At 48.3% G+C, this 13,697-nt stretch overlaps 1 protein-coding gene across 1 annotated transcript in view; it reads right to left on the bottom strand.

Moving 5' to 3' along the window:
- The window catches only part of Sdk2 (sidekick cell adhesion molecule 2), a 285,293-nt gene that overhangs the window by 122,138 nt on the left and 149,458 nt on the right, over nucleotides 1-13,697 (bottom strand). Inside the window, 2 exon segments of the mRNA XM_052759781.1 lie at nucleotides 3,728-3,773; nucleotides 3,775-3,835. Coding sequence (XP_052615741.1) covers nucleotides 3,728-3,773; nucleotides 3,775-3,835 — 107 coding nt within the window.

Genomic DNA, 13,697 nt, shown 5'->3' with positions numbered 1-13,697 from the left:
CCCACCGTCCCATGGCCCTCCCAGCACACAGGATCTGGGGAGACCTCTAGGGCAACCATTCCAAAGATGCAATTGCTGGCTGGAAGGGTGCATACACGGTAATTTGACTAATTATGCCACCCACCACTTCCTTAATCTCATCAATTTACCAATTATATAGGTGTATCCCTTTCACACGTGGTCTGGTTGCAGGCTGGGTTTTGTCAGTTGGGTGCACACAGCCAAGTATCTCCTTGTGGTTTTATGTATTTATCATGAAAACAACACCCATCTCTCCACCAGATCCTACCTCAGCCCTGCCTCAACCATCAATGACTTCCAGCTCATTCTGAGGGCAGCGTACTATGCCATGGTCTGACCCAAAGCTCCATATCCCCAGTCTACCTCTGAGGCTCTCTGCTGGCCTCGCTCTGCTCCAGCCACCCCAAGCCCAGACCCTCAAGTGTACCACAGGGCCTTTATACTTGTTCCCTGGCTTCGGATGATCTTTGCTTCTATGTGGCTCACCCATCTTCCTACCAGACTGCTCAGTTTCACGTCCTTAGTGGTCATTCTCCATTATTTCATGGAGTAGGATTCCTGTTCCTCTCCCTTATTCCTCTCATACGGCTCCATTTTTTTCCTTGTAATACAGTGCATTCATTCATGGGCCTCATATAGATAATATTATATTATATGTATAGACGGCTTAGCTTTCCTGGAGGGAGGGATCTTGATTGTGTTTCCTGCTGGATCATCACTACCTGGAACAGTGTTGGGAATGCTGTGGGACACTACAGCAATTGTACTCATTATTATTTTTTCTCCAGGCAGGGTATTGCCATGTTTCTGAGGCTGGCCTGTAACCCACTGACATCCCTCTCTTCCAGAGTCCTGAGAGCTGGGATGACAGGCGTAGGCCACTACGCGTAGCTAGCTACAGCCATTAGTGATGGATGTAAACGTCCCGCAATGGACGCTCATGACAAACCTGTCACATTGCCCCAAGAGGCTGCACAGTCCCTGCCGTCTCATCCTTTCTCCACACTCACGCTGTAGATGGGCAACCAGGATAAGCTGGCCACTCAGAGGCGTTTCAGTGTCAGCCCAGTCCTCACGACTACAGAGTGATGCCAAATCCCACGGATAACAAGGGAAGTGGGTCTGGTTCCCAGGACAAGCAGGCCCTTGCCATGCCCTGTTTGGCATTGTGGGGTGGGATGGGATGGGATGGCAAATTCCATTCTGAGCATGTCAGCAAGGTCTAGGGGAAGGATGGGGCATCACCCAGGTGAGGGGAACAGAGAGGTACCAACAGGCCCTGGATGTGGTGAAAGTCTGGCTCATGGAAATCCCAAGTCTGGAGAACCTTTCCGATCTCCTGGCCATTCATTCCACTCGTTCAATGGCAGAAATTTATGGCGACTTTTAAAACACAAAGAAGAGACTCTGCATGGGGCCAGGGAGGGGGCTGGGTCAGGGGAGAGGTTTTATTGACTCCTCTTAATTGCTGTAATTAAAAACATGTAAAGAATCTTTTTTAAAAACGACCCTGCCGTTATCATTAGTTGTTAGACAGCTGCCCTTATTAATTTCTCATTAGAACACAAGTCACAAGCCCTCTTTAGAGGGGCGGGAGCTGGGGTGGGGCCTGTCAGGATCCCTATAAAGGCCACTGGGAAGCAAGCTGCTTGAAGCCACAGGAGCCAGCTTCTCCCCCGCCCCCAGGTGGGCATAGCAAAAGAGGGGAGGGTGAGCCAGGGATTGGGAGAAACAGCAGGTACCACCCACTCTTAGAATGGTGACCCTGTGCAAGAAGACAGACAGACAGAGAGACAGAGAGACAGACAGACAGAGACAAACTGATGGAGAAAGCTGGGAGAGCATGTTCTCTCTTGCACTCCCAAGAGGAAAGAACAGGTCAAGTTAGATCTGCACATCTCTAGATGCATACACACACACCTGTGAGCACAGGCTGTGTGTGTGTGTGTGTGTGTGTGTGTGTGTGTGTGTGTGTGTGTGTATGCACATTTGCATACACAAATCCATGCAGTGTGTGGACACACATCTGCACAAACATATGCACTGCTGCATAGAGGCATATTGACCCAGACACGTGTATTTTAGACACGTGTATGTGTACACACGTGCACACAGATATGTTCATTCTCCTTACACACATAAATCAAAGACAGATCGACCTTTATGAATACATTTGAACATGTGCATGTGAGTGTATGTATACACATGGGGCATACAATCTCTCTGGAGGCTTCCCCCAGCTCCATGCCTGCAGGTTTCTGGGACATGATGAGAAGCTAGTGTGTCCAATTCACAGTCCGTGGGCTGCATGTACCCTATAGTTATGAATGTGGGCAACACAAAATAAGAAATGTCCTTCAAACATTATGAGATTTTTGTGAATGTGTATTTTCTTTTGTAACTTGAATGCAGGGTTCTTTTTTTTTTTTTTTTTTTTTTTTTGTTTTTGTTTTTCGAAACAGGGTTTCTCTGTGCAGCTTTGTACCTTTCCTGGGTCTCGCTATGTAGACCAGGCTGGCCTCGAACTCACAAAGATCCGCCTGCCTCTGCCTCCCGAGTGCTGGGATTAAAGGCGTGCGCCACCACTGCCCAGCAGAATGCAGGGTTCTTGAGAGTGAATTTTGTAAATGACAACGTTCTGTCAAAATGTCACAAAGGTGGGCATCCCTGGCACTAAGGTAAGATGCCCCATGGCCGTCTTTTAGTACTGCCAGCTTCCTGAAACCCAGTGTTGAGATTCGGGCTTTGCTCTTAGGGTGTGAACTGAATTGTCTTTGATGGTTGGTTTATGGTTTATTTTGATTACGGCTGTTTTCCCTAATTATCACACACATTCTTTGACATGGCTTTGAGGCTTTCTCCTTTCTCTATGCTTTCTATCCTCAACTTCTCTCCCCATAGCAGCCTCTCCCTGGTATTCACTCCACTGTTACTTTTCAGAGGTGGCTTCTCTTGTAAAATTCCAGCACTCGCGGAAAATTTCCCAGACTTCTGTGACCACCGATGTGTCCTTGGCCAGCTTAAAAGAACCCACCATGGGGTCTCCTTTGCAGCAAGGAGCTGGTCTTTTGGGAAGCAGTGGGTCTGGGGGAAGGGATGCCAAGTGCTTTTGGGGGGTGGTGGTCCCTGGGGGGACCTAGTGTTCTGACCACTGCTGTTCCCTCTTACTGAGGAAGCCTCTCTGGGCTTTTGTGGCACTGAGGAGAAAGATTCAACCACAAAGGTTGAGTAATGACCAATTCCTCTACCCTCTGCCCCCTTGGTACTTCTGGGAGCCCCAATACATCATTCCTTACCCCCTCCTAGGGTTATTATTCTCCCACATGAGGTGTCTCCCAATGCCTCCTGAAGATCATGGGAACCCTTTGCTCTGATTGCTCCAGGTGAGTTATCTGGAGGACAGTAAAGTCAATGTAACCATTGCTCTTGCTGAATGAGCTAGAGGATGACAGAATCAAGGTAATGCTTTTCTGGAACAAAGTGCCGGGGAATGTCTGGCTCTCCAGCCTCTGCACAGAGGAAACCAGAGCCACTGATCAGCAGTGTGATTTTGGAGAGCTCCCATGCCCACTCTGAGCCTCAGTTCTACCAGGTGTACAATGAAAGGAACTGACCTGGCCATGCAGGAAGGGCTCCACTGACTTACAACAGGGGGTGAAAGGCAGCAGTAGTGGCCCGTTATTGCCCCAGTCCCCACTGTACTCACAGGCCACCTGGACCTCAGTCTGCCGCTGTAGCAGGGCCCCCATCCGGATTGCGCACGATGCAGCGGTAGAAGCCAGCGTGGGTGCGGTCCAGGCTGGTGATCATGTACCTGGGAGACAGATGACATAGCCAATAAGTTAAGGTAGGTAGTTTTAGAGGTGCAGAGGTCAAGTTGTGCTCAGGGTCAAAGGTCATGGGGTCACCTTACTCTGAATGAAGATTAGAGGAAGTTCTTGGGCCATGTTATGGGATCCTAGCAAGTCCTTATCAATAGGATGTGGCCCCTCCAGTAGGCCACAGGACTTTGCTCATGTCTTCAGGATTCAGTTTAAAGTCCTTTGCCCATGGCCACGCCTCCCTGCCCATGGCCACGCCTCCCTGCCCATGGCCACGCCTCCCTGCCCATGACCACACCTCCCAGGGCTGCTCGGTTAGAGGCTGTTGTCCTCTCCTGCTTGTGACTCACTGAGAAGACGGGGACATTTGGTTTTTGGCCAGCACAGGGCTGTGTCGTGAGTATTAATCAAAAGAGACAGGTGACAGAGGCAGGGAAATTTACACATCTCCCCAAGTGTTCTCCATCAGCTCTTCCTTTATGCTACATACAGTGCTACCCAGTGGAGCTGGGGACAGAGCCTCCAGAGCCAGAGGGCTTGGCTCTTGTCCACATGCCTGACTCAGAGCCAAGGCCTCAATCAGCTCCTCAGGCACTTGTCACCCAAAGGACCACAGAGTTGGCCTTGATGGGCAGGTGGCAGGAGAGCAGAGGCAGGAATGATGCAGGTCAGTGAAGAGGGTTCTAACAAGAGGACACTAGGTAAAGTGGGGATGGGGACAGTGGCCCTGAGAGATAACCTTTTGTATCACTAGGCAATAGTCCAGCAGGATCCCCGGAGGAAAGAGGAGGTAGGATCATTGATATCTCTCCCCAGTTCTCAGGGTCCTTGAGTTTGTCCAGCTACCTTGGTGGGCAAATTCAAAGCCATCTATTTCCAGGGTATGCCAAGACTGGGATGGAGTAGCTCATTCATAGGAGCTGCTAGTTTTATAAGAGTCTTGGCCTGGATGGACCCATCATCATCGCCATCATCATCACCACTACCATTATCACCGCCTCACCACAATCACCACCACCATCTTTGCTCCTACCATTACCCATCTTCATCACTGCCGTAATCATAATTACCATCACCATCATTTCCATTACATCACCATCACCACCATCATTACCATAACATTACCATCACTACCATCATAACCATCAGCACTCTCACGGTCACCATCATCATAACCATTCACCACTACCACCTTCTCCATCATCACCCATACCACCACCACCATGATCAACATCCGCCCTGTCACCAACAGCACAATCATTGTTACCTCTCCCACCATTACCACCACCACCACCACCACCACCACCGTCGTTATCATCACCTATACCACCACCACAATCATCATTACCACCTTCACCATCATCACTGCTGCTGTCACCATCAACATAACCACCATCCTCATCACCATAATTTCTCCCCACCATGTTCACCATCACCCCTCATCCCATCACTACCAACATCACCACATCACTACTACCACATCAACATTATGGTTACTACCATCACCACCACCATCCACTATCACTGCCAACATCTCAACTACCATCACCATCATCATAATTATTACCCGTCATTATTATTATCAACACCCCATCATCATCATAATCACTGTCCTCTCCATGATTATCACCATCATCACTATTATTATCACTACCATGATATTACCATCATTATCACCACCACCACTATCATTATCATTATCACCACCATTATCATCATCTCCATTCCCATCATCATGACCACCATCCTCTCCACCGCCATCATCATCATGGTCACCACCATCATGACCCTTCCCAATGATGGTACCATCTGTGTTCCAGACACTTTTCATAGATTTCTTCATTTCATACAGCAGTTCCCCAACTCTTGGATACCATGGACAAGTAGCACTTTAAAATATGAATCTATATAAGACTATCAACTTTTTAACTTTGCCAAGATCATTAAAACCAATCAACCAAAGAGCAAACTGAATCAAGCAAAAACCACTGTAAAAACAGAAAATAATATTATTATAAAGTGCTAGAGAGAGAAAATAAATACAAATGGCTAGTACCCCTCCCCAAAAGATATTTCTGAGATGATAAAAAGAACCTTAATAAAAAGTAACTTACACAATTTAAATTTAAGTTTTCTGTAAGCTCCCTATGCTAGTGTTACATTAATATGCTCTCTGTACAGTTGCAATGTGTCCCTGCTGGCATTGGAGGAGCTTTGTCTTGATCCTTACATTAACATTAACACTCTTGAGGGTACTTAGCAAGCCATTTAAGAGTTCCAAGGATCAGATACACCTTCGCACTGACCTATAGTTCCACACATAATAAGAGGCAGGGTCCTGGTCCCACTGAGCCTGGCTGTGAACCAGCTCAAGGCTGAGGCCACACCCCTAAGAGATCCACCTTCATCTGGGGACTGCCCGACTCTGGTATGTGACTGAGCATGTGTACAGTTTTTCCCGGACTCTGCAGTATCACCAGAACCTTCTTGTTGCTGTAGCCTGTTATCTATTCCAGTGGCCACAGGTCTTGTCTGTCTCTTGTCCCTTGTTGGGGATGACAGCAGGGACCTAAGCTCTCTCAGAGTAGATAGTTCCCTTCTTTATTCTCAGCACTGTCCCAAGTACTTGCCCCTTGCTTGCTGCTCCACCCCTCTGATCCAAGGAGCTGTGGGGGAAAGTGCATGGTGTCTTTAAAGGGGTAGGTGAATCTGAGAGGGTGTTGGGAGAAGAGGTTGTCTGGAAAGATGATCCGCTTTTAGAAATGGGCGCTGGAGGCCAGCGAGATAGCTCAGCAGGTAAAAGCGAGCAAAACCCGAGGGGCCCGAGTTCTATCCCTAGAACTCAAGTAAATGTGTGCCAGCCACAGGTGTGCACACCCCACACATATCCACACACAATGGTGATAAATGAAAGTGAAAGAATGCAATCTGATATATTTTTTTTTTTTTTTAAAAAAAACATCAGGGGAAGGGAAATAGAGAGAAAAGCCTGAGAAATTCATGAAAAGATACTTGGCCTCTGTTGTAATGAAAGAAACTGAATTAAAGCACACAAGACCCTATTTGTGTGTCAGATTGTCAAAACACAAGAATGAATGGAAGGGGGAGAGGGAGGGGAAGGGGAGGCTAGGGAAGGGGAGGTTAGGGAAGGGGAGGGGAGGGGGAAGGCTAGGGAAGGGGAGGGGAAGGGAAGAGGAAGAGGAAGGGGAGGCAAAGGGGGAAGGGAAGGGAAGAGGAAGGTTAGGGAAGGGAGGAGGAAGGGGAAGGGGAGGGGAAGGGGAGGTTAGGGAAGGGGAAGGGCCGTGGAAGGGAAGAATGGGGAGGTATCCCTGCAGGTTTGTTGGTGGTCCTGGGAATTGGTCTATACCTTTGGGGCAAAAATCTATGGCAATTAGAACATGTAAATTCTTGGACAAGAACTGTGCTCCCTGGAGGGGGCTCTTTTTTTTTTTTTTTTTTTTAGATTTATTTATTTATTATGTACACAGAAGAGGGTGTCAGATCTCATTACAGATGGTCGTGAGCCACCATGTGGTTGCTGGGAATTGAACTCAGGACCTCTGGAAGAGTAGTCAGCGCTCTCAACCCCTGAGCCATCGCTCCAGCCCCTGGAGGGGGCTCTTTAGTTACGCTTGCAACAGTGTGACAGAACAAAAAATATGTATGAGGATGTTCACTGTAGCACTGCTTGTGGGAGCAGAGAGAAGCAGAGAGAGACTAGGAAGCAACAGCCACGTCCATCAAACCAGAATTAGATCAATAAATGATGCTGTGGTTCCCGAGTGCGAGCAGAACACCTGTGTGGGGATGCACTAGAAAAGTCTCCAAGACACCCAGGGTGAGGAAGGGAAATCAAAGCAGGGGGACGGGAGAGGTACATGAATCAAAATACAAATACAAGGCTGTGCGAGGGGCGAAACAGCCTCAGAACTGAGTGTTAGGAGCAAGGAGATAATGGATCCCTAGATATTGCTGTTTGGAGAAGTGTTATCGAATTCTTAATGGTTGGAAACTGACTCAATAAAAACAGTCTAGATTGTACCTTATCCTCAAGTTAAAAAAAAATAGTAACATGTTAGGACATCATTTAGGTAAATTGAAACAGTATACTTGTGTGTGTGTGTGTGTGTGTGTGTGTGTGTGTGTGTGTGTGTGTGTGTGTACTAATACTCATTTGTATGTGCACACATACACACATGTGTACACACACAACCACACAAATATTTTTGAGACAGTGTATCCATAATGTGTTCTTTCTCTTTTGGGAGAAGAATCCAAGACTGAAGTTGGGGGAGGGACATGTATACTTTTTTAAAAAATTTATATCTTTCTGTGTCACTAGAATCATCTTTATCATACACATAGATGGCTTTTATTTTAAAGATAAAATTTAAAAAGTTCACTTTGTGCATAGAATTTAAGTACACATTATAAAAAAATGCACCAGGGACTCATTCAAGCTGAATTTGTTTGCCAATGTCAGTGATGCGTGGCAAAATTTAAACTTTAATGAAACCCAATTTCTGCCAAAGACTGATGTCCACATCCTTCAGCCAGACAGCCCCAGGCCCCACCTGGGGGTCATGAAGAAGGACATAAGCTGCTAGTCGGTTCCCTGAGCTTTGGGGAAGGCCCCTCCCGTGTCCTGTAGTGGAGGGCAGGCATGCTCCCTGGACTGGCAGTGCCTTGCCCACCCTTCTCCCACCTTCCTCTCCCTTGACTGTCTGTAAGCTACTTGCTGCAGCCTGGGAGACCTATTTCAGGCTTGCAGGTACCATTATTTAAAGCAACACTTCTTCACACTGCCTCTCTACCAGGGGAGGCCCTATACATAGCACCAGAATGAGGCTCTTGTTGCCCGCCTGGGATGGAAGGGAGTCAGTCTGTGTCTTGGTTTGCAAACTCAGCATACACCATAAGCAGCCCCGGTAATGACAGTAACCACATTCATTATTGTCATTGTGTCCCCTGCTATGGCTAGGAGGACACACACCCTCAGGCCACAGCTCTGTCTACTCACATTCACCTGTGGCCACTTGGCCTCAGCAGGGAACTGGAAGAGCCAGCGCTGGTTCAGGTCCATCAGGAACGATCATGGATGAAATGTCATGGATGAGCAGCTCCTGACTGTCCTGCCACACCAAGAGGAAATGTGGTGAGGGAGAAAAGTGCTGGGACTCTCCTGCAGAGGAGATGCATGCTAGACTTTCATTGCTTTTCATTTGGCTGAGCTACTGATGCTTTGGATCCTCAGACTCCCTATCTGTAAAGTGGGCATGATGGTGGCCATCTTGGATGTGAATATCTCCAGGCACAGGGCAGCTTCTGCACAAAAACTTTTTGAATGAGAGAGCAAATATAAGGGCCACTGGTGGAAGGTTCTGGGATGACGTGGGGAGGCTCAGAGGGGAGGACCAAGAAGAGAACATGGTATGACACTGTTCTAAGCACCAGGAGAGCTCAGACTTCCTTGCTTGGCTTCTAAACCCTTAGCCTAGTCACTTTCCTTTGATTTTCAAGAAGGAGGAGCCCGATGCTGGCTCTGAACATCTGAATTCACCCAGCTCCAGTCCCTTCAAAGGCTCACTTAATTATAGGACTTTTCCTACATGAGTCAAAACTCAAAGACTAAAATAGAAAACATATAGTAGGCAGTTCCACCCTCCCTGTATCCCAGCTGCCTGTCATTGATGACCTGTAACCCACACATGGAGAAACTCACAGGTAGTCGCTTCTCAAATGTGTCTTTGAAACTTCTTTACACAAATGTGAGCAAATTCAAATGTCCAATCCCTCTCCTTTATAATCAGGCAAACCCGGGCCCCTGCTCTGTGACTGTGTCTTAGACCTCTTCCCATCGCTCACCCAGCGCTGCCTTGGGCTCTGTCACATCTGCCGAGCATGGGGGACTCTTTTGGATGCAGAGAGCTTTGCTCAATTAGCTGACTCAAGGGAACTGGGTGCAGAGGGGGCACAGGGTCACCGGGAAGGGGCTTTGGACTGGGCCGGAAGCTACACCAAGAATCCACCCCTGTCCTGACGCTTGCCAAGTGCGCCCCTGATTGAATTCAACAGGGCCCTGCCTCTCAGTCTACTCCTCCTAGATGAAGAGAAGGGCTGGGGTAGAGTGTACAGCAGAGCCATGGGGGAGGGGGACCAGGACAGATAATTGGATTTTTAAGAGACAAGAGACAAGAAAGTGAGCAAATAACTGCCTAACAAGTGCTGCATCGTCCCCAGCGCTTGGTGGAACACACAATGCCCTTTTTGGTTGGAGTCCTTGAGTGTCATGGTTGATATTTAAAATGATTCTTACTCGCATTAAATAAGATATTTCAATTCCACAAAGCTGTCAGGAGCTGATGCGGACACCAGGAATAATAGGCACACTCTCCTTGTATTGTCCTGGTTAATAAATCAGACGCCTGGAGATGCATGCCAGACGCTCACATGGAGGAAGGGTGCATGCGCACGGGCACACAGAAGGAGCACACATGCCACATACAGAGTGTATACGCCTGCACATCCACAGCATGCACCACCATTTATACACACTATTGTGCATGTATGTAGACGGCCAGGGAACCCAGCAGCCTGCAAACTCATAGGTATACACACTCATGGGCACCTGCTCTCACTAGGCTACTTTCCCTCATATAAACATGTTCAGAGGGGTCACTATGTCCACTGGTGGTCAGCAGGGATCCTGTGCCTGCCACCTGCTGATAGACAGCTGGGACTGATACAGGTTTCAGGGTCAGTACTGGGCAACTGGGCTCAGGGAGTGAGCATTCCTATTCTCTTCTCATAGGGTTTGGGGCAGTAGATAGCAAGCACCACAATATGTGCATATACATGTGTGTAGGTGCGTGCATGTGTGCATGTCGGTGAGTGTGTATGTCTTCAGGTTGCTTATGACACAGGGGACAAAGAAAGTATGGGACCTGGCCAACTAGAGATGGAATTGTTTTTTTTAAGTGTTTTTAGCTGTTGTTTTAAATTATGTGTGTGGGGTTGAGTGTGGGTTTGTGCATATAAGAACGGGTACCTGCAGAGGCCAGAAGAGGGTGTTGGCTCTGGGGAAGCTGAAGTTACAGGTGGCTGTGAGCTGTCTGGCATGGGTTCTGGGATTTGAACTTGGGTCCTCTAGACGAGAGGTCTGTACCCTTAGCTGCTGGAGCCATCTCTCCAGCCTCCTGGAATTGGCTTTTATGAAAGGTCTTCAGGAAAGAGGGCTCTGTGATTCACAGGGAGGCATGGACACATACTGTGCTGTAACAGCACACCACCGTGCAACTCACACCTAACAACAGCCACAGTGGCTGTAAGAAACGCCGTGTCCTGAGGCTTCAACACTTACAACCGATTCACATCAACCCTGAAATAACGTATGAGGCACAGCTCCCATGAGTCTCCATTCCTGGGTAAAAAATGGGGTCCAGAGACAGAAATTAACCTGTCCTGGCCACATAGCATGTCAGGGCAATCTGGCATGTAGAGCATATGAGACCTGGGTATGCACACAGGATCTTGGAGCTCTTCATTCCTGGGGTTGACTTTGAAGAATAGTTTGCCTGCTCTCTTACACGTGAAGAACTGTGAAAGATAGTGGAAGCGGGCTGTTGATTTAGATAGCTTTTCTTTTTCTTTTTTGAGACAGTGTCTCACCTGGTAGCCCTGGCCATCCCGGAACTCACAAAAATATGCCTGTCTTGGCCTCAGAGCACTGGGATGAAAGGTGTGCACCACCACACTTAGCTCTCAGACCCCTTTCTGCAACCCGGGTTTATCTAGAACTCACTGTAATTCTCCAGCCTCATTGCCCTGGGTACTGGGATTTTTACAGACATGAGACACCATGCACAGCAGGAGAGAAACGTTTTGAGCAGGCTAAGAACTGGATCCAGAAGATGGTCATATAAGGGAGGCTTGGAACGGAGGTGCTGGACGGCTTGTGTGAAGCCTGCACTGAGCCTCTGAAAAGACATTAAGTTATATTTTACTTATTTATTTTGTGAACATGGGCATGCGTGCGAGGTCAGAGGGCAGCTTGCAGGAGTCAGTTCTCTCCTTCCACCATGTGTGTCCCCAGGATTGAAGCCAGTGCATCAGGCTTGACAGCAGTCACCTTTATCTACCCAGTCATCTCACTGCCCCCTGCAGTGGGCCCTTTGATGGTGTAAAGGGGCGCCAAGGAATGGAAAGGGTTGAGACAGCTGCGGCCACCTTGGGATGGATGATAAGGTCACCCTAACTGAAAGCAGCCCCAAGAAACCTTACTTCATGGAGTTGAGGACTAGGGGGTAGGAGAGGGGGAGGGAAAGGATAGAGAAGAAGAGAGGGAAGGAGGAAGAGAGAGAGAGAGAGAGAGAGAGAGAGAGAGAGAGAGAGAGAGAGAGAGAGAGAGACAGACTCCCCTGCACAGGAAGCACAGGGAGTCTGAGGCTGACGTCATGGTGAGCACCTGAGGGACAATCTGGGAGCAATGATTTCGCTCTTCTATTTTAAGCAGCTTTTGTCCCGTGTTGTAATTCCCTCCTAGGTCTCAGGTAAGAGTCTGACACACACTCAACTGGTTTCTGCACTGGCATCTGGGGAAGGATGTCGTACTCTGGCCAGGGTGGGAGTAACCTGCTGATGAGGAACCCATGGGAAGGAATAGGAGCCTGGCAAGATGGCCAGTGGGCCCAGACAGGGAAGCAAGGTCTGCCAGAATCCTTGGGAGGCTAAAGAGGGTCTTAGATGGACATTTGGATATTAAGACACACAAGTGGGCAGACAGGAGCATGGCAGGTTCATCCTGCCACCTAGAGCCCTGGAAGACGTAGGGATGATGTTCATTGTGGCCAGGATGGGGAGGAACCCGTGATGCTGACAGCTGATTGTAGGAGTCAACCTGACCAGGCTAAGGGACACTCAGGGTTAGTCACTTTTCTCATTGATGTGATCAAGCACTTGAGAAAAACTTGAAAGACGAAGGAGTTATATTGGCTTACAGTTTGAGAGGACACAGTTCATCCTTGTGGCAGGGGAGGCACCGTGGCAGGGGAGGCATTGGGGCAGGGGAGTGAGACAGCTGGTCACACCCTATTTACAGTCAGGAATCAGAGGGATGGGTGCTGGTGTTCAGTCTGCTTTTTTCCTTTTACTCAGTCTGGGACACCCATGAGATGGTGCCACGTGCACTCAAGATGGATGGTCTTTCCTCAATGAAACCTCTGAAAAAAATACTCATGCCCAGAGGTGTGTCTCCTAGGTGATTCCAAAATCCAGACAAGTTGACAGTTGAGGTTGACCACCCCACAGCAAGCTGGTATCTACTGATTCTGGGTGTCCGTGAAGGGGCTTTAGGGAGAGACCAACATTTGAACTGGAGGACGGAGTAAAGGAGACTACCCTCACAACATGACTAGACATTTTCCAGTCCTTGATGGCTGCTGTAGCAGAACAGAATGTCAGAGAAGGGAGAGACTGGATCTTGAGCTGGGATGTCCACCTCCTCTTGGCCTCAGATACTAAAGTCCCTGGTACTCCAGCCCTTGGACTTTTAGAAGTGTGGCCTCCCCAGTTTTCAGGCCTTTATACTAATGTGTTTTACCCACCTATCTTTCTTGGGTCTCAAGTTTCAGATTGTGAGACTTCTTGGTCTCAAAATCTCATCTGAAATCTCACATATAGGATGATATACTATCATACACACAGATATCTTATTGAGTCTGTTTCTATGTTGAACCTCAACATGGGTTGAACCTCAAATAATGTACCATCTTCAGAACATGGGGACAAGCTGATGCTGGGCCAGGCAGCAGGGTCTGTTTCCATACACCCCTGCTGGTCCACATAGGCATGTGGGGT

This window comes from Peromyscus californicus, unplaced genomic scaffold, assembly GCF_007827085.1.
Source record: "Peromyscus californicus insignis strain IS unplaced genomic scaffold, ASM782708v3 Scaffold_3__1_contigs__length_106647218, whole genome shotgun sequence".
Lineage (NCBI taxonomy): Eukaryota > Metazoa > Chordata > Mammalia > Rodentia > Cricetidae > Peromyscus > Peromyscus californicus.
This window is presented reverse-complemented; position numbering and strand designations above follow the sequence as displayed.